Source organism: Mustela nivalis (assembly GCF_964662115.1).
Source record: "Mustela nivalis genome assembly, chromosome: 1".
Classification (NCBI taxonomy): domain Eukaryota; kingdom Metazoa; phylum Chordata; class Mammalia; order Carnivora; family Mustelidae; genus Mustela; species Mustela nivalis.
Genome location: NC_139020.1, coordinates 39,922,357 through 39,946,202, shown reverse-complemented (window position 1 = coordinate 39,946,202; position 23,846 = coordinate 39,922,357). Strand labels below are relative to the sequence as shown.

General features: G+C 36.5%; 2 protein-coding genes and 1 long non-coding RNA gene across 6 annotated transcripts in view; 1 reads left to right on the top strand and 2 right to left on the bottom strand.

Moving 5' to 3' along the window:
• LOC309871217 (uncharacterized protein C3orf38 homolog) lies at positions 1-13,760 on the bottom strand. 2 transcript variants are annotated; one of them, XM_082744009.1, is made up of 3 exons: positions 13,124-13,760; positions 9,715-9,953; positions 1-7,790 (listed from the first exon to the last, which is right to left on the bottom strand). In XM_082744009.1, exons 1-3 carry the CDS (start codon positions 13,248-13,250, stop codon positions 7,116-7,118), a joined length of 1,041 nt encoding a protein of 346 aa, XP_082600135.1. In that variant the 5' UTR covers positions 13,251-13,760; the 3' UTR covers positions 1-7,115. The 2 variants fall into 2 exon arrangements, with proteins under 2 accessions (XP_082600135.1, XP_082600136.1); XM_082744010.1 differs by having other exon boundaries at positions 1-7,787; positions 13,124-13,673.
• Positions 13,508-21,886, top strand: LOC309871232. Its single transcript, XR_014315096.1, has 3 exons — positions 13,508-13,624; positions 14,770-14,880; positions 21,425-21,886. It is a non-coding gene; the product is annotated as an uncharacterized lncRNA (long non-coding RNA).
• ZNF654 (zinc finger protein 654) overlaps positions 20,299-23,846 on the bottom strand; it is a 78,076-nt gene continuing 74,528 nt past the window's right edge. For 2 of the 3 annotated variants that reach the window (XM_082743830.1, XM_082743831.1), the window contains 2 exons: positions 21,455-23,801; positions 20,299-20,867 (listed from right to left, as the gene is read on the bottom strand). In XM_082743830.1, coding sequence (XP_082599956.1) covers positions 20,860-20,867; positions 21,455-23,801 — 2,355 coding nt within the window. In that variant the 3' untranslated portion in view covers positions 20,299-20,859. Of the gene's footprint in view, positions 20,868-20,896; positions 23,802-23,846 lie in introns of those variants that run through there. The other variant, XM_082743829.1, reaches the window with a different exon arrangement.

The following is a 23,846-nucleotide window of genomic DNA, read 5'->3' as shown; positions in this document are numbered from 1 at the left end:
TAGTTCAGAAATCATGTTTATTTTTACATATGAAGAAAATGAGAATTAGAGTTTAAATTCTTTCACAATAAGGTAGTAGCAGTAGTCAGACTAGAAATAAAGTGCAAGAAAAAAATCAGGCTTTGTAGTTTAAAAATTAAATCATCACTCCACCCATGCCCCCCATCCCACACAAAACAAAAAACAACAGGAAAAAAATAACCATAACAAAAGTATGTGAACTTCAGAACATTACTTAACTTTTGCGGCTTCAATTTCTTCATCTTTCACAAAAGCATAATAAAACTTTATTACTTCTAATTACCAAATTATTGTTGATTGTATTAGAGCTAACATTTCATTATTCAGGAAGATAACTTTGGCTTTATTCATTAAACAGATATTTATCGAGGACCTAATACATATGCTAGGCATTGTCTTTAGCAGGCAGGTAAAGGGCTAGGAATATAAAAGGCTCTGAAAAAATATCATTTGTTCCCTTATTTATAGCTTTAATAAATATCAATTTGAATACTTAGTCTTCACAAGGTAATGAACAAAAATGAAAGACAAACAGCTATAGCCTCAGCTCTCAGTTTAAAATCTAGTGGGGGAGATTAACAAGTTAGTAAATTAATATTTAAAATGCTAGGACCGAAATAAACAGGAACTCTTATAAATATTAAAAACGGGGTCTATGTACAGAAGAGTGAAAACATTTAAGACAAACCCTAAAAGATAAAAATTAAGCAGCCATGCAAAAAGCTAGGAAAATTTTAGACAGATGACACAAAAAACTTCAAGAGAAAAAAATGCTTCACTTAAAGACATTTCTATTTTTAAACCATTTCAATTATAGCCCTTTTAATTTTATATTATCAGACTATCTGCAACAACAAAAAAATTAAATTTCACTATTTTGTATACAGACCTACTTTGACTTACAATGGGTTACATCCCAATAAACCCAACAGAAGTTGAAAATATCATTAGGTTGATAATGTATTTAATAGGTTAGGACCTACTGAACACCTGATCTTTGCCTAGCCTACCTTAAATGTGTTCAGAACACTTAAATTAACCTACAGTAGGACAAAATCATCTAATACAAAACTTATTTTATGATAAATAAGGTGCTAAATATCTCCTGTAACTTACTGAATACTGTAAAGAAATTGAAAAACAGAATGACTGTATGGATACAAAAATATTTTAAGTGTACTGGCTGGTCACCCTTGTGACTGCATGGCTGACTGGGACATGGCGCAACCTGCTGCTGCCCAGCACTGACAGAGAGTGTTGTACCCCTCCTCTAGCCTGGGAAAAGGCCAAAATTCTAAGTACAGTTTCTACTGGGGTGTCTGGCTGGATAGGTCAGAGCATGTGACTCCTGATCTTAGGGTCATGAGTCCAAGCCCCACATGGGGTGTAGAGATTACTTAAATAAAACAACAACAACAACAAAAGTATGATTCCTACTGAATGCATTTCAATTTCACACCTTTGTAACACTGAAAAATCCTAAATTGAACCACTATAAATCAAGGGCTGTCTATACTTTCCAATAAAAGCAGGGGCTAAGTAAGCACGGGGTAAATACTAAGATTACTTAATAGCAAATGTTGGCTGGAGCAAACAATGCATGAAAATGAGGGAAATCAAACATAGATGGTGACGAAAACCAGATTATAAAATCTGGATTTTATTTTTTTAAGATTTTATTTATTTATTTGACAGAGAGAAATCATGAGTAGGCAGAGAGGCAGACAGAGAGAGTGAGGAGGAAGCAGGCTCCCTGCCAAGCAGAAAACCCGATGCAGGACTCGATCCCAGGACCCTGAGATCATGACCAGAGCTGAAGGCAGAGGCTCAACCCACTGAGCCACCCAGGCACCCTAAAATCTGGATTTTATTTTGGAGGTAATGCAATACACACTGAAAGTTCTGAGCATGGAAGAAATGGAAGCTATACTTTAAGGAAATTTTAATGTTATAAATATGTAAAAAACATTAAAGCAAAGACATAATTAAGTCAATGTTTAGGTAAAGAAATTCTAATTATAGTAGCAGCTGAAATAAAAAGCAATACTATAGATACACTGCATCCAGACATGGCAAGAAATTAAATGTGTGAAACAGACTATTTCTCACACTGAAAGTACAATAGGAAGGGAAGAGGACTAGATTGTGATGACACACTAAGTTCAAGAAATTGCATGTAAATTTTTACATATATTTCTATATATCCCAATTATCTCTATTCCTTTTTATAATATCATACATGAGCATTCTATATCTTTTCAAGTGGTTTTAAATTACCAAGCAATTTAAGAAGTATAATTCCAAGCATATGGCATGCACTAACACTCCTAGACTGTACTTAGATAAACAATAGAGACTAAAGGCACCTATGCTTTGGAAATCAGAGCTAGCAAATGACCTTTGATACGGAAGACAGAAGAATTCATCAAAAACTGATGGGTAAAATAGCTGAAAGGGGTTAAGAATACACTTACCAGGATGAGCACTGAGTAATATATAGAACTGTCAAACCACTATATAGGACCTCTGAAACTATCATAACACTGTATGTTAATTAACTCCAACTTAAAAAAATCTTTTAGAAAAGAGTCACCAGTTCTAGTAATTTACCATCTATTTAGGGAGGCAATAGTAAGTTACATGTAACAATCTGAGAACAATTAAATAAATACTAACCATCAGTATTTTAAGAGATGGGAAATATTAACACAAGCTTGTGAAACTAAATGCATCAAGAAAAAAGGCTTTCCTAAATAGTTACTGATTTTAACTTTTCTTCAGAAAACGGATTAAGTAACACAGTTGGCACTGTGCAGCAGAGGAGCCTTCAATTCTTAAATTCATTAATTCAAACATAACTAAATTTCATACTTGAAATTTAGGGTGTCTAAAAACTGAAGATGAAAACTGCTAACCAAAGAAACCTCAGTAAATGACTATGAAGGGAAATACTGGGCAGTACTAGCAATAGAAATTAGGAGGTATCAAATTTGAGGTCAGTGATTTTATTAACATTTCATGAGTAACCCATTTCTGGAGTCTATGATTTAATATTTTAGAGTGCATTCTATCTCATAGTAAATAATACTCCACTATAATATTAATGTTTTACTGAAGGACTACTGGAAAAGTTTCAAACTAGAAAAAAATAAAGTTAAAAAGATTTAGTGCACTCTCATACAGTTCTGAAATTATTTTCCTTCCAACTCTAAATAGGCTGTCAAAATATCTTATATTCTGCATTGATACAATCAACATAGCATAGGTAGGGCCACACAGCTATCTAAAATTTCAATTAAGTGTTCTTCTTTCCTGACCCATACAAAAAAGATATAACCACACCCTAAATTTAAAAAAAAGGGGGGGGGGCCTAAAGCAGTTCTCATCTTAAGACATGTAAACTAGGAAACTGAAACTTAACATAGAAAATTTAGGTAAATAACCTATTGAGTATTATCTTGTGCTTGATTCGGTGACTTAAATTGTAGATGCTCCATTAATATATAACAAATAAACCTGAAGAGAACCCAGATGCAGAAAAGTCCTATTTTCCCAGCACTTGGATTTGTACTATCTGCATTCAAACTTGAGTATATACAAACGTTATAAAGAGCATGGGTGAGGGGAGGTGAGAAGGAATGTTGTGAGGCCACATACACAAACCTTCAGAGGAAATGATCCTATGTTTAAAATCCTTCAAAATTAGCAGTATACATTACTAAAGAACATCTCAGGATAAAGTTTTTGTAAAGATCTAGAGAAATCTTTTTTTAAGATTTTACTTATTAATTGAGAGAGTAAGGGAGCAAGCAGGAGCAGGAGAGGGGCAGAGGGAAAGGGAGAGACAGGACAAAATCCACCGGTAGGGCTAGTTCCCAGGACGTTCCCATAGTCCTGAGATCGTGGCCTGGGCAGAAGGTAGACACTTAAACAACTGAGCCACCCTAAGAATTTTTTTCATACTTTTTCTCTTCAGATTTTTCTGTCACACTTTCTCTAGCGCATGTTATTGTTCATAAATTTATCTTGCCAAAATAAAATGAATTCTGAACATTTTTGTTTCACTTAGCTATTTCAGTAGGTTTTATCTTAGCATGTCTTGAAAAACAAAATCCACAAATTAACAACTATCATAAACTAATATATTTCCCAGAGATTATCCTTTCATTCATAAGATTGAATCCTCTAGCTTATGGGCTCCAGCAAGGGCACAAAATTTTCTTAAAAATAATTTTAATATTGAGTAGTAGTTTGGAGGAAATGTTAACTATTATGGCAGGATTTTAACATGAGAAGTATAAGGATGCTTGTAGGAGGCACAGATGTGCTTTAGAGAAGTCCATAAACTCAGTGAAATAATGCAAAAATTGTAATACTAAATGCACACACTTTTTCTGGGGAGAAAGAACACAGCTCTCATTTTTCAAAAAATCCATGATCACTCCCCACAGCCCAAATTAAGAACCAGTGAAGAAAAGGGCATCTAAATTTGTGAATACAGATACTAATAAAAAATATCAGAGCATGTTTTTATGTTTTTTATTTATATATTTTTATTGTATTTTATTCTGTTTATCATTTACTTGGCCATAAGAGCCATTTTGTTGAAACACAAAACTGCTGACTTTTAAAATTAAGCCACTATTCTTTAAACCCTTTTCTGGTGCTATTATAATTTCTTACGGCAGTGGGTACTTAGCCTTCCTTTAAGCTTAAGAATACTATCTTTGTGAAAACATAGGAATGAAGTTTTCCTGTGTTGGCCATTTGCAAGTGATTTCATAAAACAGAGATGGCTTTTTTCCTATTATTTGGTATTTAGTTAGTAAGACTCATGAAATTTGTTTTTGGCATTCTAGATACTAAGATATCCCAATGTAACTATTACTTTAAGAATTTTTTATTTTAACAAGAACAGATACTTCATGTATGCCCTATTAGGCTACTGCAAATCAGTCTATAGTAAATAAAGCCCAGCTGCCCCCCTGGTTTGACCATTCAATCACTGTGAATTGTATAGTGTTGTACTCTCTACTACGTGACTCCCAACAACTCTCAAAATATCAGTTGAGGGTGAAATGAAGCTAAAGGGACCTAAAGCTGGGGTCTCTGCCATTCTTTAATACACAAAAAACAAAGGGATGGTAGAAAAGCAGAGTTCAATCTGCAGTGTGCTTCTGGACCTTCTCAAAGGCTTGAACAAGCTTTAAACTTCATGAATAAATTTCAATTCCTCCAGGTATTCTTCCTCTGAGCATAAAAATATATACTTCTCCTATAATTTATAGCCTTTCAATTTATCCCATTCTCACCCGTGGGCTTTTTAAAATTAGTAAATTTTAAAAGAAGTTTCTATCTGTTGGCTTGGAGCCTAAAAGTTTCTGTGTATCCACATATGAAATTCAAACGGATGAAATGATCAAACAAACCAACCCATCACTGATAAGAACCAAAGACAAAGTCTAGATGCAGTAAATGCATCTAGATACAGCGAATATACAGTATGTAAATTATACAGTATGTAATTATACAGTATGTAAATTTCTTTTTCTCATTCTTTCATCCAGTTAAACATTAGGTCCTACCTTGTTGTCCAGCTGTGGGGATTCACAGAAAGTAAAACATAGTTCCAATTCTCGAGAGGTTCTATCAGTAAGATTTCAAATTTCTAATGTTGATTAAAAGAACATGCAAAGATTGCAGTCTTACTTGAGCATTACACGAATTCAAAAAGTCCATACTGAAGATAGCTAGAGGCAACTTCTGCCTATCCTGAGCATCTATCTGTAGTAGTATTTCTGCAGTACTTGTCATTAATACCACAAAGAATACAGATGGGAAGAGTTTTTAATTTTATCCTTTACTGATATTTATTGAGTACATGTTATAATGATACTTAAAGATGAAAATGATAATCTGGTTTTAAATCTAAACAATACACTATTCTTAGAGCAGACAGTAGGAATTTCCCTCCTTTATTAAGTTCTTATTTTAGGATGTATCAATTTGTACTCCTCGTAAAAGGTATGGCATTAAAAAACCAAAAATGATGAGTTTTTTCCCCCTGCTTCCAAAATTCTTGTTATCTTAGATGATCACAAGAAGAGTTAAAGGTAAAATAACATGTATAACACATCATCACAATTCCCTGCTGAATTTTTTCTATAGGGCATTTTTGTAAATTAAAATTACTAAGTCCCAGATCAGCAAGTAGTTGCCAAGTGATGAAGAATTTAAACCCTAAAGCAACTTAACCTTTTAAGTCAAACCTAGAACAATTTAGAGGTGAAAAATCCTAATAATTTTTATTTATGATGTAGGAGTATATCCATATCTGTATATAGATATGCCCACATTATAAATTTGTGTGTGTGTTTATTTTGGGTGGGGGGTGGTTTTGGTCACCTCTTCTGAGATCAATCAAGAGGCAAATAGTAATTCATTTAAGTTAGAACTGGGCATACCTTTTAAAAAATTTCAATGGTATGTTTCCTTTATATGATATTACAATAAATGTTCTTTAAAAATGTTAGCTGAAGCCTTAGATAAGAATTAGGTCTGTTTAGAGAATAGCATTTATCATTGCCCAAAAGAGTTCAGAAAATGTTGCAGATTTTAAGATATTTAGCTTGGTCTACTAATAGATAACTGAAAAATGATCCTCAAATTTTAAAAAGGCAAAGTGTATTTTTCTCCACCTGCTAAATTATTGGACTTTTTGCGTGAGAATGTCACTCAAGTTTTCTAAAATGAAAACTTTGAGTTTACATTAAACCTTTCCCACATGAAAGTACAAATATTAGCAGAATATTCACTAAGTAAAATGAAAGTATTACCTGGTTTCTAAGGCACACCGTTAGTTATACTATCTAAAAGGGATTTATTTGATGAACTGCATTAGCTCTTTGACCATTTGCTGCAACTCAGGTAGAAAGAGTCAAGTATTCACATAGTATGTCAGTCTGTTATCAAGACAGATATTTCAACTAAAATGTCAATCCTCACACCTGAAATCACTTAGACATTACTGATGGGGTATTTAGAGGTGTTTTTGTATAGAGAGTTTTTGAGACTGACATACAATGTTCAGTGCTTTAGAGGGTTGGGTAAAAATTAACTTCTCTTTTGTTCAACAATGCCTCATCTCCACTGCATAAAGCTTGGTCTCCAGTTCCACTATCCAATGTCTGCCTTACATTAAGTTGTACTTCGTTTGTACTACATAAACTAATTACATTATAAAAGGCCTCTAAATCACTAGGTTCAAATGTAATAGCTGGTTTCATTGATGTCCCAGGAGCAAGAGAACCCTCTCCAATAATTCTCAAGTTGATAAATTTGATTTTCCATGTATTTTCCACAAAAGGGCAGCGTATGAGTCCAAAAATTTGTTCAAAAATTCCCAAACAAGTGTTCCCTCGGTGGACAGTCCCAGCAACTCCAACCATAACCAGACCATGGGGAGAAGAAGCACATTTCAGTCCATGGGAATCTAGGTTGGGACTGAGAAAAAGATATTCTTCTTTCACTAGTGACAGCAGACGAAGGCTCACAATTTCTGCTCCAAAGTAGTCTATCACGTTTTGTTCAGAGGTCTTGTAATAAAACCTAAGCTTGACATCGTGCCAGAAGTGCTGTGGCCCCCATTCATCTTGAGGTGGACCCAGAAAAGGATTCTGAGAATTAAGAAGTTCAAAGAACCACTGACAAAATTCTTCTCCTAATCGACGAAAATCAACTTTTTCAGCTTTTTTATCTTCTTTTTCCTGCTGATTAAGATAAATAAAATATAAAATATAACCAAGGTCAGTTCTCATATCATATCTTTTTTCTTTTTCTTTTTTTAAAGATTTTATTTATTTATTTGACAGACAGAGATCACAAGTAGGCAGAGAGGCAGGTGGAGAGAGAGGAGGAAGCAGGCTCCCTGCTGAGCAGAGAGCCCGATGCGGGACTCGATCCCAGGACCCTGAGATCATGACCTGAGCCGAAGGCAGCGGCTTAACCCACTGAGCCACCCAGGCGCCCTCATATCATATCTTTTTTCTATCTAGTCTCTTTTAGAGCTAAGTTGTCATATGTTGAGAATAGCAGAAGCTAAATGAACTACAGGTGAACTCATCGAACCCATCATGCACAGTAAACTGTTTTTCCCAAAAGGGGAAAAATCATTTTAGAATTTACCAGCTTAAACATCTGAAAATTCAGCTAAGAAATTAAGGTTCAACAAAGCCTCTCAAAAAATCAGCATGAAGAGTCAACAATAATTTACATTAAGTATCTTCTCTTGATTGTGGCAGTGATTTCAAAGTCTGTCAAAACCTTCAAATTGTATGCTTTAAATCGATACAGTTTGTTGATTTGTTGAATATAAACTATACTAAAATAAGTTGGTAACAAATACGCATTTTTTACTATCTTTAAACAGAGTTCTAATACAACTGAAATACATTACTTTTTATTATTGGGATTAATTTTATACTGTTATTTCTCTTTCTTACAAGTAATGTTATTGCAAAAATATACCTGATAAGCTTGATTTTCTTATCTATGTGAGTAGATGAGAATATTTCAGAGCACAGTACTTCATTTTGATGGTAAGAAATCTTTTACTGACAGAGCACCCATGACTGAATATGTTTGGCTCTGTGCTTGGCACTTATGGACTATTTCCTTTTATCTTCACAAGCTTAATTACACAGATACTATCATTATTATGCCTGCTTTATAGATAAAGTTAAAAAAGACTCAGGAAAGTCAAGTTACTTGCTCAAATTCACACCTAGCACAATGCAGACTCTATTTGAAGTCACATCTGTATGATTTCAGAGTAAACATTCTCTTTAGCATACTAAGAAAGCTCTTAGAAGGTCCTTTCCTAAGGAGAAAGCAAATGCCTCTTACTGTAAAACCTTGCTAATTCAAAGTATGTAGTTTAAAATTTGCAGATTCATGGAAGAGGCTTCTGGAGTGGGTGGCAAATTTCTATTTCCTGGCCAGCACGGTCATTACAAATGTTTCTGCTTTATGGACATTTATTAATCTATATATTTGATTTGGAAAGGGGGTTGTCTTTTTGTGCTTTGTTTAAAAAAATAAAGTTTGCAAATTACCTAGAGTTCATACAATCAACATTTAAATATTCTCACAGCATCTAAAATGTCCAGTGGATACAAAGAAATAGGAACAGACAATGTCAGCTGGAGGAAATTATTACAAGAGAATTTTTTCTAACTTAAAAAAAAAATCAAATGTTAAAAATTATTTAAGTTTCTCTCATGGAATTTTTACAATTTAATACTAAGTTAGTCTTCAAAATGAGAAAGAGCTAACACCAGCATTCTTTTTTAAGCAGACAAGAATATTACAGAGAACATGAAGCTAACTTAAAATTAAATTGATCCTGCAGTCTATCCATTCTCTTTACAAATCCAATAGTACTCGTTTGATGAAGTGATAAAACATTTTTTCCCTCAAAAATCAATATAGCATTTTATATACATTATTAAATGTCAGAGATATTTTCTTTCTTTTAGGTGCTTTACTGGTCTTTCTTTAGAATGCAAAGGATATGGAGTGAAGCTAAATTATAAAAGCGAAAATATTATTAACCATGTCCCCACAGATCTAGGATTATCTAAAGAGTTTAGACAGAACTAAAATTTAAGGTATAACTATAATATCTATTTTTACCTGTTGAAACAGTCTAATGTCCTCTGTCTTAACTGGCTCTGGTGTCTCCTTCAATTTCAGATGTGACTGCTTTTGCCAATAATCCTTTGCATGCTGAATAAGATTGTGCTTTTCAGTAGCTGGAGGTACAATAACCCCCTGCGTTGCCAAGTACTTAAATATGACTTCTCGGTGGACTTTCTTACGCCTCAAAAGTTCTTCTACGTTTTGACTGTACACTAATATTGCACGAATGGCATCTAGAAGGAAATTATAAAGATTAGTAGAAAATTGCAAGTCATCTGTTAATCTGTAGAGGGTGAGCAGAAACCGTATCAAATAGTATTTACAAATTCTTGTCATGGTATTACTCCTTTTGTACAAGATGGTAATTTTTTAAAAACCAGGAAGTGGGCTATCAGATTTTGGGTTTAAAAAAATTTTTCTTTATGATTTAAACTTCCCAACCTATACTTACCTCTTCCTTTCACTTCTCTTAAGACAGTAGAAGTTTTACATTTTTTTTTTAACAATGACATGTTTTAAGAAAAAAAATTGAGCCAGAGAAAAAATTCTTTTCTAAGAAGGCCAATGGACCAAATTCATTTATAACCCCTAACATCAGTAAAATTACAGTATTTTAGATCTGCAAGGATTTTTAAACTTCTTATTCTATAGACAATAAAAGTTGAGGATATAAAAGGTATCAACAATCATGCTTCTAAGAAGTGGCAGAACTAAAACTTGTATTCTTTTTTAATTAAAAAATGTTTTATTAAACAACAGATCAAAGATTTTTTTTTAACATGAAGAATACGGAATAGCAAAAAAATGAACTCCCATGTACACACCACATAGCTTAAGACATAAGATGTTACTAGTATCTTTGAGGCCTTCATTTTAACCCTCCCTACTTAACACTATTTTTTTCTCTACTCATCCACCTTAGAGGTAGCTGCTATCCTAAATGCTGTTTATTCCCTTGTTTTTCTTTTTGTTGTTCAGCATAACTGTGAACTTCTAAACAATACAGTTTGGTAGTTTTGGAACACTCTATAAATCCAATCCATAAATATATGTATATAGATGGTCTTTCACACTCAGCTTTTCACTTAATGTTGTTTCTGACATAAATCTGTAGATATATGTAGCTCTAATTTTTTAATTAATTCATTTTACTATACTACAGTAAATTATATGATTACATCACAAGGCATCTATCCTTCTGGTTAAAATTTCTTTTTTCAAGATTTTTATTTATTTATTTGACAGAGAGAGAGAGAGAAGGAGAGCGAGCTCATCTGTGCACCCACAAGCAGGGCAGCTGCAGGCAGACGGAGAGGGAGAAGCAGGCTCCCCACCAAGCAGGAGTCCGATGCCGGGCTCGACCCCAGGACTTCAGGATCATGACCTGAGCAGAAGGCAGACGCCCATCTGACTGAGACACCCAGACACCCTCGGTCATAGATTTTTACTGGGTATGTTCAATTACAAACACCATCACTTTGAACATTTTCATAAATGTCTCCCAGGGCACAGAGAGGCAGGCAGCACAAGTATCATCTGAGAACTTACTAGAAACGCTGAATTTCTGGGCTCACTTCAAAACTACTGAATCAGGGACGCCTGGGTGGCTCAGTCAGTTAAGCATCTGCCATTATCCCCGATGGGAGTCCTGCATTGGGCTCCTTGCTTGGCTGGGAGCCTGCTTCTCCCTCTGCCTCTCTCTCTTTTCTCTTCTTTCTGACAAATAAATAAAAATCTTAAAACAACAAAACTATTGAATCAGAATCTGCATTTCTCACAAGAATCTGGAGGGACTGATTCACAAGCACATTCAAGCTTGAGAAGCTCAGGTGCAGAATATGAACCCCGAAGTAAGCAAATAATTTTATTTAGGAGATGATGTCAAACCCGTTTACCCAAGTTCTAATTTACACTCCTTCAAAGATTGTCAAAGAGCTGCTTTGCATGATCACCACGCTTAGTTTTTTGCCAATCTGGTAGAAAGGGAAAACACTTTTGGTTTTGGTTTTCATTTCATTGCTTTTCAAAGAGATTATCTTTCCATATATATATGGAAAGATTTATATATCTTTCCACAATAAATAAATAGTTACCTTTTTATATTCTTATAGAGGATTATTTTCTTCCTCTTTGAGAATTATCTCTCCAAATCATTTAACATTTCTGTACTGGGAAGTTTCTTTTCATTTGCTTTGAGATCCACCATCAATTAAATGCAACATTTTTATCTATTATACTTTTAAACTCAAACTCAAGGACTGTTAGGTGGTGATTGTGCGAAATACATAAAAGCTTAAGAACTCTATTAAGTCTAAAACTATGTGCATTCTAAATTCCTAGGAATTTCTTCTTTTAATGTCTGAGGAAACATTAAATTTGAAGTTTCAAATGATTTTCTTAAATGGCAAAAACGTAAATTCAATTTAAAAGCAGAGGAATAGACTATGCTTTCATAGTTATTTAAGTCACCCTAACATAGAAGTCTGGAGTTTCCCCATTTTAAAGAAAAATTCAGCAAATTTAAAGTAAGACTGTGCAGATGATATGCCAGGTGAAATAAACACAGACGCTTCTTGATTGTATTTTTATATGAAGTAGCTATAACCAGGCTAAATATTAATAACCCTTTAAATCTACTCTACCGAAATGTTTATTTGGCTCTGAAAGTAACGTATTCCTCCTACACAAAATCGTCTCAGAAAAAAAACTGGATCCAAAGAGACATGGACTCAAACTATCTACTGTCATCTCTGTCGTTGTTTTTTGTGGTGTTGTTGGTTGTTTTTTTTTTTTAGAGGCAGGCAGAGATAGGAAGGGAAGCAGGCTCCCTGCTGTGCAGAGAGCCTGATGAGAGGCTCGATCCCACGACCCTGGGATCAAGACCTAAGCCGAAGGCAGAGGCTTTAACCCACTGAGCCACCCAGGCGCCCCACGGTAGTTGTTTTATCTACGAGGCTTCAAAGCGTTTATGATATCCTCCTCGGAGCTTGAAGAGAAACACCTGAGCAGCAGCTGACTCCTCGGCTCAGACGAAACTGAAAATGAAAAACACCCTGGCTTCCCGGAAATTCTGAAATCACTATTCACATACTCTAAATTGTCGAAAAAATAAGCATTTGCCCCCACATCCACATTCCAGATAAAACCTGGAAGCCGCGCCGCTGCCAGGGTCCCCGTGGCCCCGAGGACGTGACGCTTCAGTGCCGCCTGAAGGTGGTTTCCAAGCCGCGGAGGGGCGGCCCTCTTGAGAGTTTGTCCGTCTCGAGAGTTCCGCCCCAGCACCGCCGGGCGCCTTAGCGGGGCGACCTCTTGCACCTCCTCGACCCCCACGTCCTGGTAACCTGGGGCCCGAGTGAGGCCTTGGGAGGGGCGTCCGCCCTTGCAGAGAAAAGTCAACCCTTACCTTGGCGGTCCGCAGGCTGCACCAGGCGGTTGGTGATGGTGTCGCACAGGGCCATGATATCATCGTTGTCTAGTAGGCCGAGCAGGTTACGACAGCCCTCCGTCTCCGGAGCGCTGAGCCCCGACATCTCGACCCCCAAAAGGGGGGTGGGGGGAAGAGGACGACCCACTTACGTCGCCCCGCTGGCCCACCAAGCCGGCGCCTAGGCAACATACACCGGAAGTGCCTTTCCTGTTGTTCGCCGCCCAAGGGCCTCGGGTATTCCAAACCCCTGGGCGGAAGTGATTGCCAACAAGGTCAATCAGGAAACGCGGTGCTCCGGCTTGTCGTTCCGGGCTGGACAGGACGGAGGGGAATCCAACCGATCTCCCTTTTGGAAAGTACTGCGTTTGCAACGAGAACAGCGATCTCCCACAAGGGACCTGGTTCCGGAAAGTGAACCCCCGAACCCTCGAGAGTCCGGCCTCCCACAACGCGCCTGGGAGGGCTGCGCAGATGCAGGTGCGAGGAGAGCGGGTGGCGGTCGCTGCGCACGACGAGCTCCCGTGATGCCGCGGGGCCAGCCAATGGAGGCGCCTGTTCCCCGCCCGTGGGCCTGACCCCCGGGAGCGCTTGAACGTCCTCTGCGGCCAGTTCGAACTTGGGTGCACCTGTAGTTTGGTATTCTTAAGTTACGTAGTACAGTGTTCAAATAATTTGGTTTTGCTTAGCATTAGACTATGAAAAGTTTAAAAAAAAAAAGTCACCTATGCCCTGCCTTCTTAATTTCATTTTTTTTTTTTAAGGTTTTATTTATTTGACAGAGAGAGGTCACAAGCAGGCAGAGGCGGGCAGAGAGAGAGGGAATCAGGCTCCCTGCTGAGCAGAGAGCCCGATGCGGGGCGCCATCCCAGGACCCTGGGATCATGACCTGAGCCAAAGGCAGAGGCTTAACCCACTGAGCCACCCAGGCGCCCCTTGCTTTCATTTCTTAATTTAGGATCGGCTGTTGCTTGCATTCGAGTTGGCGGGCTAGGTTTTAGACGATGTTTTATCCTGAACAATTCAGGGTTGGGGACTCCGGAAGCCCAAATACCAGGGTTTAACTCTGCCATTCATTAACAGTGGTCGTGGACATGCCTCTTAGCCTTTTTGTCCCTCAGTTTCCAATCTCAAAATGGACTTGGTAGAGTTAGCTATCTCATAGGGTTATGGAGAGGGGATGGCGGTGCGGGTCATAGTGCCTGGCACCTGGAAAAACTCGGTGCATGTTAGCTGCTACTGTTAGTGTGGCAGCAACTCGTATTCACCAATGGAAAAGTCATGCTCTGCTCGACCGAGATCGATGAAGGAATCAGACTTAAACACGTCACTTGCCTCCAGCCTCTTCCACATTTTCGACATGTTTCAGATTTGCTAACATTTAATTAGGGTATTGCCATTTTCTAGTTAAAATGTACATATCTTCAGATACAGGTGAGCAAATTTAACTTTTTAAAAAATACCACAGCTAAATATGAGCTATAAAATAAACTGTAAATGTAGCGTAGGCATTCAAAGCATGGTTATTACTAATTTGCCAGTGGATGTTATTTGGGGTATCATTTGCTCAACAGATTAAAATCCTGCATTTTCCATGAAGTATTAATGAGTACCTACTATGCTAGGTATTGAAGATTCAGAGAAATGACATAGAACTTCCTTTCAAGAACGTTTTGAGAGTGCTGCAAGTACAGAGATGGCAAGTGCTCACCATGCTGGTGTGGACTATGTGGAAGGTATACCCAACCTTTCTTTCATTCATTCTTTCATTTACAAAGGTGGGGGGAGTATTTATTGAGCACCTATTTGCCAGACATTGCTGTGTTGGGAACAAATAAGTTTCTTTGGAGCTGTCAGTCTAGTGAGAGGACACAGACAATAAACATATAAGAAACTATAGACTGTGCCAGGAAAGGCTATGAAGAAAAATAAATCAGAAGCAGGGGGATGGAGTCGATGTTGCTATTTTTACACAGACTGTCAAGAAAAGACTTCTCCTCCAAGTAATATTGGAAGAAAGGCCTGATGAAAGTGAGTGAAGCACAGAAGAGTGTTGTAGGAACAAACAACAGTAGAGGTTCCAAGGAAGCAGCAGAGTGCTTGACATGCAGGAAGGAGACCAGAACAGCCTGCTTGAGGCAGCGGCAGTGAGGTTAGTGTTGCCGTCAAGATTGATCTAGAGCAGGGTTTCTCAGGGGAGGCACTATTAACATTTTGGGCAGGATAATTCCTTGTTTGGGGGCTATATGTATTGCAGGATATTTGACAGCATCCCTTGCCTCTACCCACTAGATGCCAATAGCACCTAGCACCTCTTCCGTAAAGCTAGCAAATTAAGTGAAATAACTGGGTTTAAAAAAACATTGCACATCTAAGCCCTTGCAGGCCATTGTGAAGACTTTCGCTTTTTTACCTCCTGTCTTCATTTTCTGTTATTCTCTTGGTCTCTTACTCCAGACTAGCCACAATGGGCCCCTTGCTATTTGTTCCTTAAACTTGCCTCTTGCTTTTATTTACTTGAGAGAGAGCAAGCAAGAGAGAGATCATGGGGCTGAGGGAAGGGCAGAGGGAGAGGGAGAAGCAGACTCCTCTTTGAGCAGGGAGCCCAAGAACTGGAGGCTCCACCCCAGGACCCTAGGATCATACCTGAGCCAAAGGCAGACACTTAACTGTGAACCATCCAGGCAGGCGCCTCCTCCAACCCAAGTTAGCATTTCTAACAAGTTCTTGGGTGATGTTTATTTTGCTGCTCTGGGGACCACACTTTAACAATCACTGCTAATAGAAGAAAATGAAACATCAGCCACCTAAGACTTCATCCTTTGTCTCTGAAATCACTGATCCTTGGGCAAGTCTGACACTCTCTGTTTGGATGTATTAGAGCCAGCCACTCATGCTCTGTATTTGCAGGAAAAACTGCATGGCAGAATGAAAACTTCATGGCATTATGGTTTTAGGAGGACACATCTGATTTTTTTTTTTTTTCTTTTTCAGAGAGAGATCACAAGTAGGCAGAGAGACAGGCGGGTGGGGGGGCAGGCTCCCCGCTGAGCAGAGAGCCTGATGTGGGGCTCTATCCCAGGACCCTGGGATCATGACCTGAGCCAAAAGCAGAGGCCTTTACCCACTGAGCCACCCAGGTGCCCCCACATCTGATTTTTCAATCCCACCTCTCCTGTGTTACTTCAGTCAAGTTACTTGTTTTTGACCCTTGGTTTTAAAACACAGTGTTCGTGTCTTTTAACAACAAGGGGTAGCATAAATAAATTAGCTATTATGTAATAACTTAGTAAAACAGGAGACATTTCTTCTCCAGTGTGTAGCACTCATAAATAAGGCATTAAGCTCTCCCACTTTAATTCCATGTAGTATTGGATTGCTGCTCCATTTGACATCTTCATATAGAGCCAAAACTTCTGACCTTTTATTAGTTGATTCTTGAAACTGGTATGGAATTTACATTAAGCTCTGAAAAGCAACCTCGTTTATCCTGGAAGCATACATAGTAGTATTCGATTACTTTCCAGAATTCCTCATATCTCAGAAAAGAAAAATAAATAGTCTAGATTAATGCCAATACCTTTATCTAAATACCTCAATACATTTAATAGTCTAAAATCATATGACCAAAAGCATAGACTGAGAATTTCAGATCTCAGCTCTAGAATGCTTCAGTAACTTTTGCAGTGTTTTTCAAAGCATGTTTGCAATACGTGCAAATCACTGGACTAGCACCATCCTTTCATTTGCATTGCTATCATCCTATCAAACAAATCCTATCCAGTCTTTTTCTACTTAAGCCCTCATTTTTTTCTAGTTTCAAGTTATAGCAAAGGTTGTAGGGGGTTTTCCTGTTTCTCAACCAAAAAAATAGGAGCCCTCAATGCCCAAGATCTCACTTTAAAGTACAGATTAATTGGTTTACACATTTTCCCACTGAAATTTTTTTTTTTAAAGATTTTATTTATTTATTTGACAGACAGAGATCACGAGTAGGCAGAGAGGCAGGCAGAGAGAGAGAGAGAGGAGGAAGCAGGCTCCCTGCTGAGCAGAGAGCCCGATGCGGGACTCGATCCCAGGACCCTGAGATCATGACCTGAGCCGAAGGCAGCGGCTTAACCCACTGAGCCACCCAGGCGCCCTCCCACTGAAATGTTTTTAGAAAGTCATTTTCATCAATATTCACTCCTTGTTTCAAAATGACTTCTCTGTTTTGAGTTCCACCAGATGCACTTCATCTTTGATTTACCAACACAGATAAATCCGTGCACTATCTTTCACTTAGAGAGTTCTGATATTTATGTACCTACTAAGTTTGCAGAAGGTACCCAAAAACATTAATAACCAGCATTGTCAACTTTTAATTCCTGCATGTGGACATTAGTTAAAATAATGTCTAAAATGTTTTATGTAAGCTTCTTGATGTTTCTATTTTAAAAATGTTTTTGAAAATCATCTGAGTATGGTAGTATGAACTGAAATAATTTATTCTTATGGAACATAATAGAAATTTTCTTATTTACTGCATACCTTGAGCCTAATTTCTTTTGAAGCAGTATGCTACATAAAACTGAACACTTCATTACCAACAAGGACAATGTTTTATTGAACAAGTCTATGTACAGTACAAAAAATTTCTTGAAATGAGACGCTATTGTTGTATTATTGCAGTTCAATGGCTCAGTTTTAATTTGTACTCTTATAAAATGCAAAGTAAAATAATTTAATGTTCAACAAGGAAGCACAAATTTCCTTTCTTGCTGAATCTGTAATATCTTTCACATATTAACAATTCCAAAATGCATATGCAGCATTTAGGCATTCTGAAAAGGTGTTTTTACAGTACCAAATAAATTAAAAGATAAACACTATCATCCCTTTTAGGTTTTTTTCATCCATACAACAGTTTAAACCAAACATGAAAGGAGTACGGCTGAACCTTCAAGTGTGATTTAAAAAGAATCACAAGTTCAGTGTTTTAAGTTATCTACTTATTATATAATCGATGGTTTTAAAAAATGAATATGGCTAAAGCCCAAAGTACCAGTGTCCTTGTCCACGAAGATCCCGCTTTTCTGTAATATCTGAGCAGCAAAAATTCAGATTTGCTTTTTTGTTGACCTTACTGAAACAGCAGAAAGTTTATAGTTAATGATTTGAAGGAAATTTTTATTAAAAAAAATAAGGATTGAAACTTGGTCCATGTAAGATAAGCATATCCTCAAAATAGAAGGAATAGAAAGTAAAAGAGAAGAATCTGAGGAATAAGAAAGCTTTTCTTCAGAATCCCAAATTAGAACTGTTGGAAGTTTATGCACCCCACAAAAGGAAAATGATTTAAGTTTATGCTTTATAAGACATAAATAATGAAATGTACACATACTTTCAATAGCAATTATTTGAAAAGTATATAAAGAGATTTAGAACAGCATGGCCAAATAGATTTTTGTAAAACATTCCTTGATTTAATTATGTATAAACCGATTTGATCTAAGTGTTTCAGAAACAGTTTTCCCTTAGCAACACCAAAGTAGAACTAAATACTCAAAGATTAACAAGTGGAATATGTTTAAAATATCTTGGTATGAACTCCAGAATGAATGAAACTAATTTGCAGCATGGATTTGTCAACAGATACAACTTATAAAAAATAAAAAGTTAAAAAATGTGATAAAATATTAAGTTGTAAATTTTAAACTTCTGGAAAATGTACAAAGCAGAAATTATATTTCAAAAAAACTTCATGGTCCAAATGAACTAGTTTCCAGACTCTTTATTACATGATGAATTTTATACTGAACTGGAATAAAACTCAAGTATTGCATTTTCAGGATCAGGAAGTACAGAAAGTGTTTTGTTTTTTTTTTTCTCCTCCTTTGAACTGACCCTAAAGGATTAAAAAATCTGATTGAGTTGTATTTACTTATCTGTTGTTTAAATGTAAATTCCACAGCCTAATGTAGGCTACACAAACAGAACAAAAACCTTAATTTGATTGAAATGGACTCGTGACTATCAATTGCATAGTAGTGAATGAATGAATAATAAAATTGGGCTTTTTTTTTTTTTTTTTTGAGATCTTTCACGACCTGGAAATCCCAATTTAATAAAGTCGGGATGCTGTGTTGGAAAAAATATCCCCTTCCTTAGTGACTTCATTCAAGAAGTTTAATATCCAAAAATTTGTAATAGTAGAATCCAATAAGATTATATGCTTTGAACAAAAATATATGAGTTGGAAAAACTGGAATATGTGGTTGACCCTGGTGCATTAGTTGCTCCATTTTTTAAGAATCTGCCTTTGCATTTTTATTCATTTTATCCCTGCTATAGATTAACACACTAACAGGTAAAAGAAGGGTCTTTTTAAGCTTCGTCTTCTAGAGAATGTACAAGTGGAACACATCTGAGTGGGTATTTTAAAAAACATTTTGTGTTTTAACAATTCATTGCCTAGTAAGTTAAAATTTTCCTTAGGAAAATTACTGGTCATCAAGGAAAATAAAAGCATTAATATATCTTAACTGTGTTCCTGATGTGCAAATTTTTGTGTAAATATTTCCTTTTATATATAAAAATTACTATTCGGACCAAATTCATCACTAATAAATTAAGAAAGCATGAGTAGTATGGCTTATTTTAGAATTAACTCTCCTAACTGAATAAAACCAATGAATTCTTGACCTGATTTTAGCTGACATATTTTTTTTTACAGCCAGTTATTTTGATAGGACTGTACTTAGATAACTCACATTAATGTCTAAAAGGACCTTACTATGAATCATCAAGCAATGTCCTAGTAACACTACTCTATATACAAATAGAAATATCCCAGTGTGCTTATACCATTATTCACATTGAGTTATTTGCAATTCAGTGTTTTCCTTCAATTAGATAGCCTTTATGGTCTTAGATTCCTCCCAGCTCTCCCCAAAGTTACTGATGGTACTTTTTCTATTTAACTGACAGTGCTGCCTTTAAAAACAATTCACTGGTATTACAAAAATGGAAAGTGGAAGGTTCTATTAAGAGTTTATTAGCAAAGTGTTTTGTTTCTTTGTTTTTTTTTTAAATTTTCAATGCTGGCATAACATTCATTGAACTCTGTTCTGTCTGATCAACCAACTTTGAAATAAGTTACAATCTTCCATGGATAGCATGGCGGTGAATCAAGTTTTATTTTCATGTATCATTTTCTAAATTATAATAAACCAAATAGCAAGAGTTCTTTAAACCATGTTTGAAAAGGGAGGACATAATCTGATTATGTATGACAAGAAAACAAATCTCATTTGTAGAATACTTTTAAGTTGTTTATTGTAAACCAACCCCTCCCCCCTTCTTTTTTAATAATGGATTAACTTTTCCCTTTCTGTAAGGCCATAGCTGGTATTTCTTTCTGACTAGTTGCCTGAACACGTTTCTCATATAAGTGAAACCGAACATGCTGCAATAATAGTCATCAACTTTTTAAAAAATGTGGTTTTCTGGATAACTGGTACTTTGGGAGTTTTGTAATAACCCTTTTGGAGTCTAAACCAGCACATCTCCTCTCTGAGTTCATTCTAGAAAATGTGCTTTTGTCTTTATCTTTAGTAATCCAAGACCGCTTGAAAATTAAGGCCATCAGGAAAATAGCAAACTGATGATGCAGTTTCTTGCAGTGCTTTTTTCACACTACTGCTTGATCGACAGATCTTTCTGACACATTTTTATCAGGCACCTGTAAAACAGAACATGTCTGTTAATTCAAATTTTATAGTTTAACTGGAATTCTAAGTCAGATTTCTCTTTATGCTCTTATTCAAAAAATACTGATATTAGTAGAAAGGCAAGACCTTATTTTGCTCAGTTTTGTCTTTCAATTATTTTCTGGTTCTTTTTCACATATGTTTCTGTAAAGCAGCTCAACTTCACTTGGTTTATATTCTGGCATGCAAATGAAAAGATGTCCATCACAATTACTCTGTTTCTAAAACTTTTATCACATGAAACTAGGATTGAAGAAGTGCCTTAGACACAGTGAATGCGTATGATCAAGAAGTATGAAAAACTGTGTTCAAGTTCTGACATCCACAAGTTCATAGACTATACCTATGCAAATTACTTAACTTGTGAAATGTCAGTTGCCTGATCTATAAAACAGATTAGTAACATCACCTAACAAGCGTCTGTATGAATTAAAAGAAATAATGTATGGGGTGGTGCTTTATCATCTGTGCAATACAAATGTTAACTTCTTAACCTCATAAAGATCTATGGCATTTTCTATTTCTACAGATAGATCTATTGAGAAGATAGAAGACTTACTTTCATCATCTGAATCAAATCCAAAGAGTGTCTGACATTTCTTTTGTGCAAGGTGAGCCTCAAGTGCTTCTGCATTACAGTAGGTGGTCAGGCATTTGCCACATCTTAATCTTTTCACGGATTTTTTACAAACATTATCTTGATCAGAACAGGCATCTACTCTATCAGTCAGAAATTTTCTGCGTTTTGGCATACTAAGGTACCGTTCATCAAGGTAACTGGGAGGCAGTGGTCTGACATACGGCTTTGTTAAAATTAAGCCATATGAAGTGTGTTCACTCGTCAGATTTGGTTTGGAAGGTGCCTGAGATACTGGCGGGGTATTATGTTCCTGTGGTACGACACTGGGTAAAATGGAACCGTTTTCTGTCCTGATTCTATTTGTATCCATTTTCAAAGCAGGAACTGACGAAACTAAAGGTGTCTGCTCTATTCCACTGTGTCCATTGACTAAATCACTAATACTACAATTATTTTCAGAATTTGGCTCTCTGTCAGGCATCTTTTGGTCTGTCAAGCTTATATCAGAAACAGTGTCATCAGAATGTTCATTTCCATTCTGAACTAAACCATCTGTTTTCTTTTCCATATTTTCTGTACATGTCTTTGGTTCTGTGGAATCTTTCCTTGATTTGCTAGTAGAAACTGGCAGACTAACAGTTTGTTTCTCATTACTAGATGAGTCTTTTTCCTGATGATTAGGATTTGAGTCTGTAAGAACATCCCAAAGAATTGTTTCACTTGGTTGTGCAGATGATTCTGGTGTTTTACTTAAATAGTGCTGAGCCTCATGTTCATATAGGAGAGGAAGATCTTCAAAAAGCTCATGGCATTCTGGAAAACTACACTGAGCTTGAAATATCCTATGACTTTTTGTGTGCTGAGCAAGCTGGACCGGCAACTTAAACGACTCATTGCAATTAAAATGCAAACAAAAATACACATTTGGATAGCTGTGTCGATTAAGGTGATCGATAAAATGTTGAGAATCTTCAAATTGCCTCTGACAGAATTTGCATTTCCCTTTGCTCCACTTCATTACTGTTTGCCGCACATTTAAATCCGTTGGATGTACAGTCCTTGCGTGTTTATTTAGAAAGCCAATTCTTTTAAATATCCTGACACAACCGAGAGCAGGGCACTTAAAGTTTCCTTCTTGATCTGTAGCATATATGTCTTTTGGATGGCACACAGTTCCATTGATTTTATGGAGTACTGAAGTTTCTTGATTCAGGTCATAATCGTCATCTTCGTAATCACCTTCTTCATCTTCTTCCTCCTCATAGTCATCCTCACATACAGGCAAAGGCTCTGAAACGTTATTTAAAGAAGTCTCAGGACTTCCATTCTCAATCATGTTTTCAATAACCTCCTCCGAGACACTTACGGGAATTTCAATGAACTCAGCCACATGTGCAGGAATGACTTCTTTGTTTCCATCACTGGAAGCAGTAATTGTCTCTATTTCCAAATCTTTACTACCAGAATTCCCATTTTCAAATGAAATGAAAGTATCTGAACAATTTACTTCTTCCAAAGCAGGGATTTCCTGATCCTCTTGTTGGGCTGCAGCAATTTGCTGTCTTTGTATTTTTTTAACATGATTCTTTAAATGCTTCTGCATAAGTCCTCTGTTTCTAAATTTCCTACCACATATTACACAAGAAAAACTGCCCTTTTTCTGATGAGCCTGGGCATGTCTTACAATGTGACCACCTAGAAATTCTTTGTTACATAACATACACCGATGCCTTGGGACATTGTGATCTACTTTGGAAACATTAAGAGCCATAAGATTTTTCTTCGTATTAATGTGACCCTTAGGTTGCACTCTAGGTATATCATCAGGATCAAGCTCTCCAGTGCTCTGGTCTGTAAGAAAGTCCAGCCCTTCATCTAAACCTTGCTGTTCCACTGCCTTCTTTAGATTACCTATGGAGTTTTCCAGTGTACTTTCATTTAGAAATCTAACTGCTGATTTATCACTCAATAATGCTACACAGTTTTTCTTAATCATTACAAAGTTCCAGAATTCGGGATCAAAAAACAATCCCTTTTTCAAAATTGGAAGCAATTCAAAACGAACACGATTTTGAACACTACTTGTGCCTTCATTATATTCCTCATCTGGACGTTTGTAAAGCTCTTCAACAGTATGATAAGCTTCCAAGGAGCGCTCAAGAAAAAATATTGAGAGTGCACAAATCCTGAGGATCTCCAAATCATTTGGCAAAAAATGTGCAATTGTTTTATAAATTAAACATTTAGTTTTGGGATCATCATGAAGATCTAGTTGTAGAGCACAACCGCATATTTCCACACAGATCTGTAGGCCATCTTCTTCAACCTAGAAAAGGAAAAATATTACTAAGTACCTTTGTAAAAAAAAAAA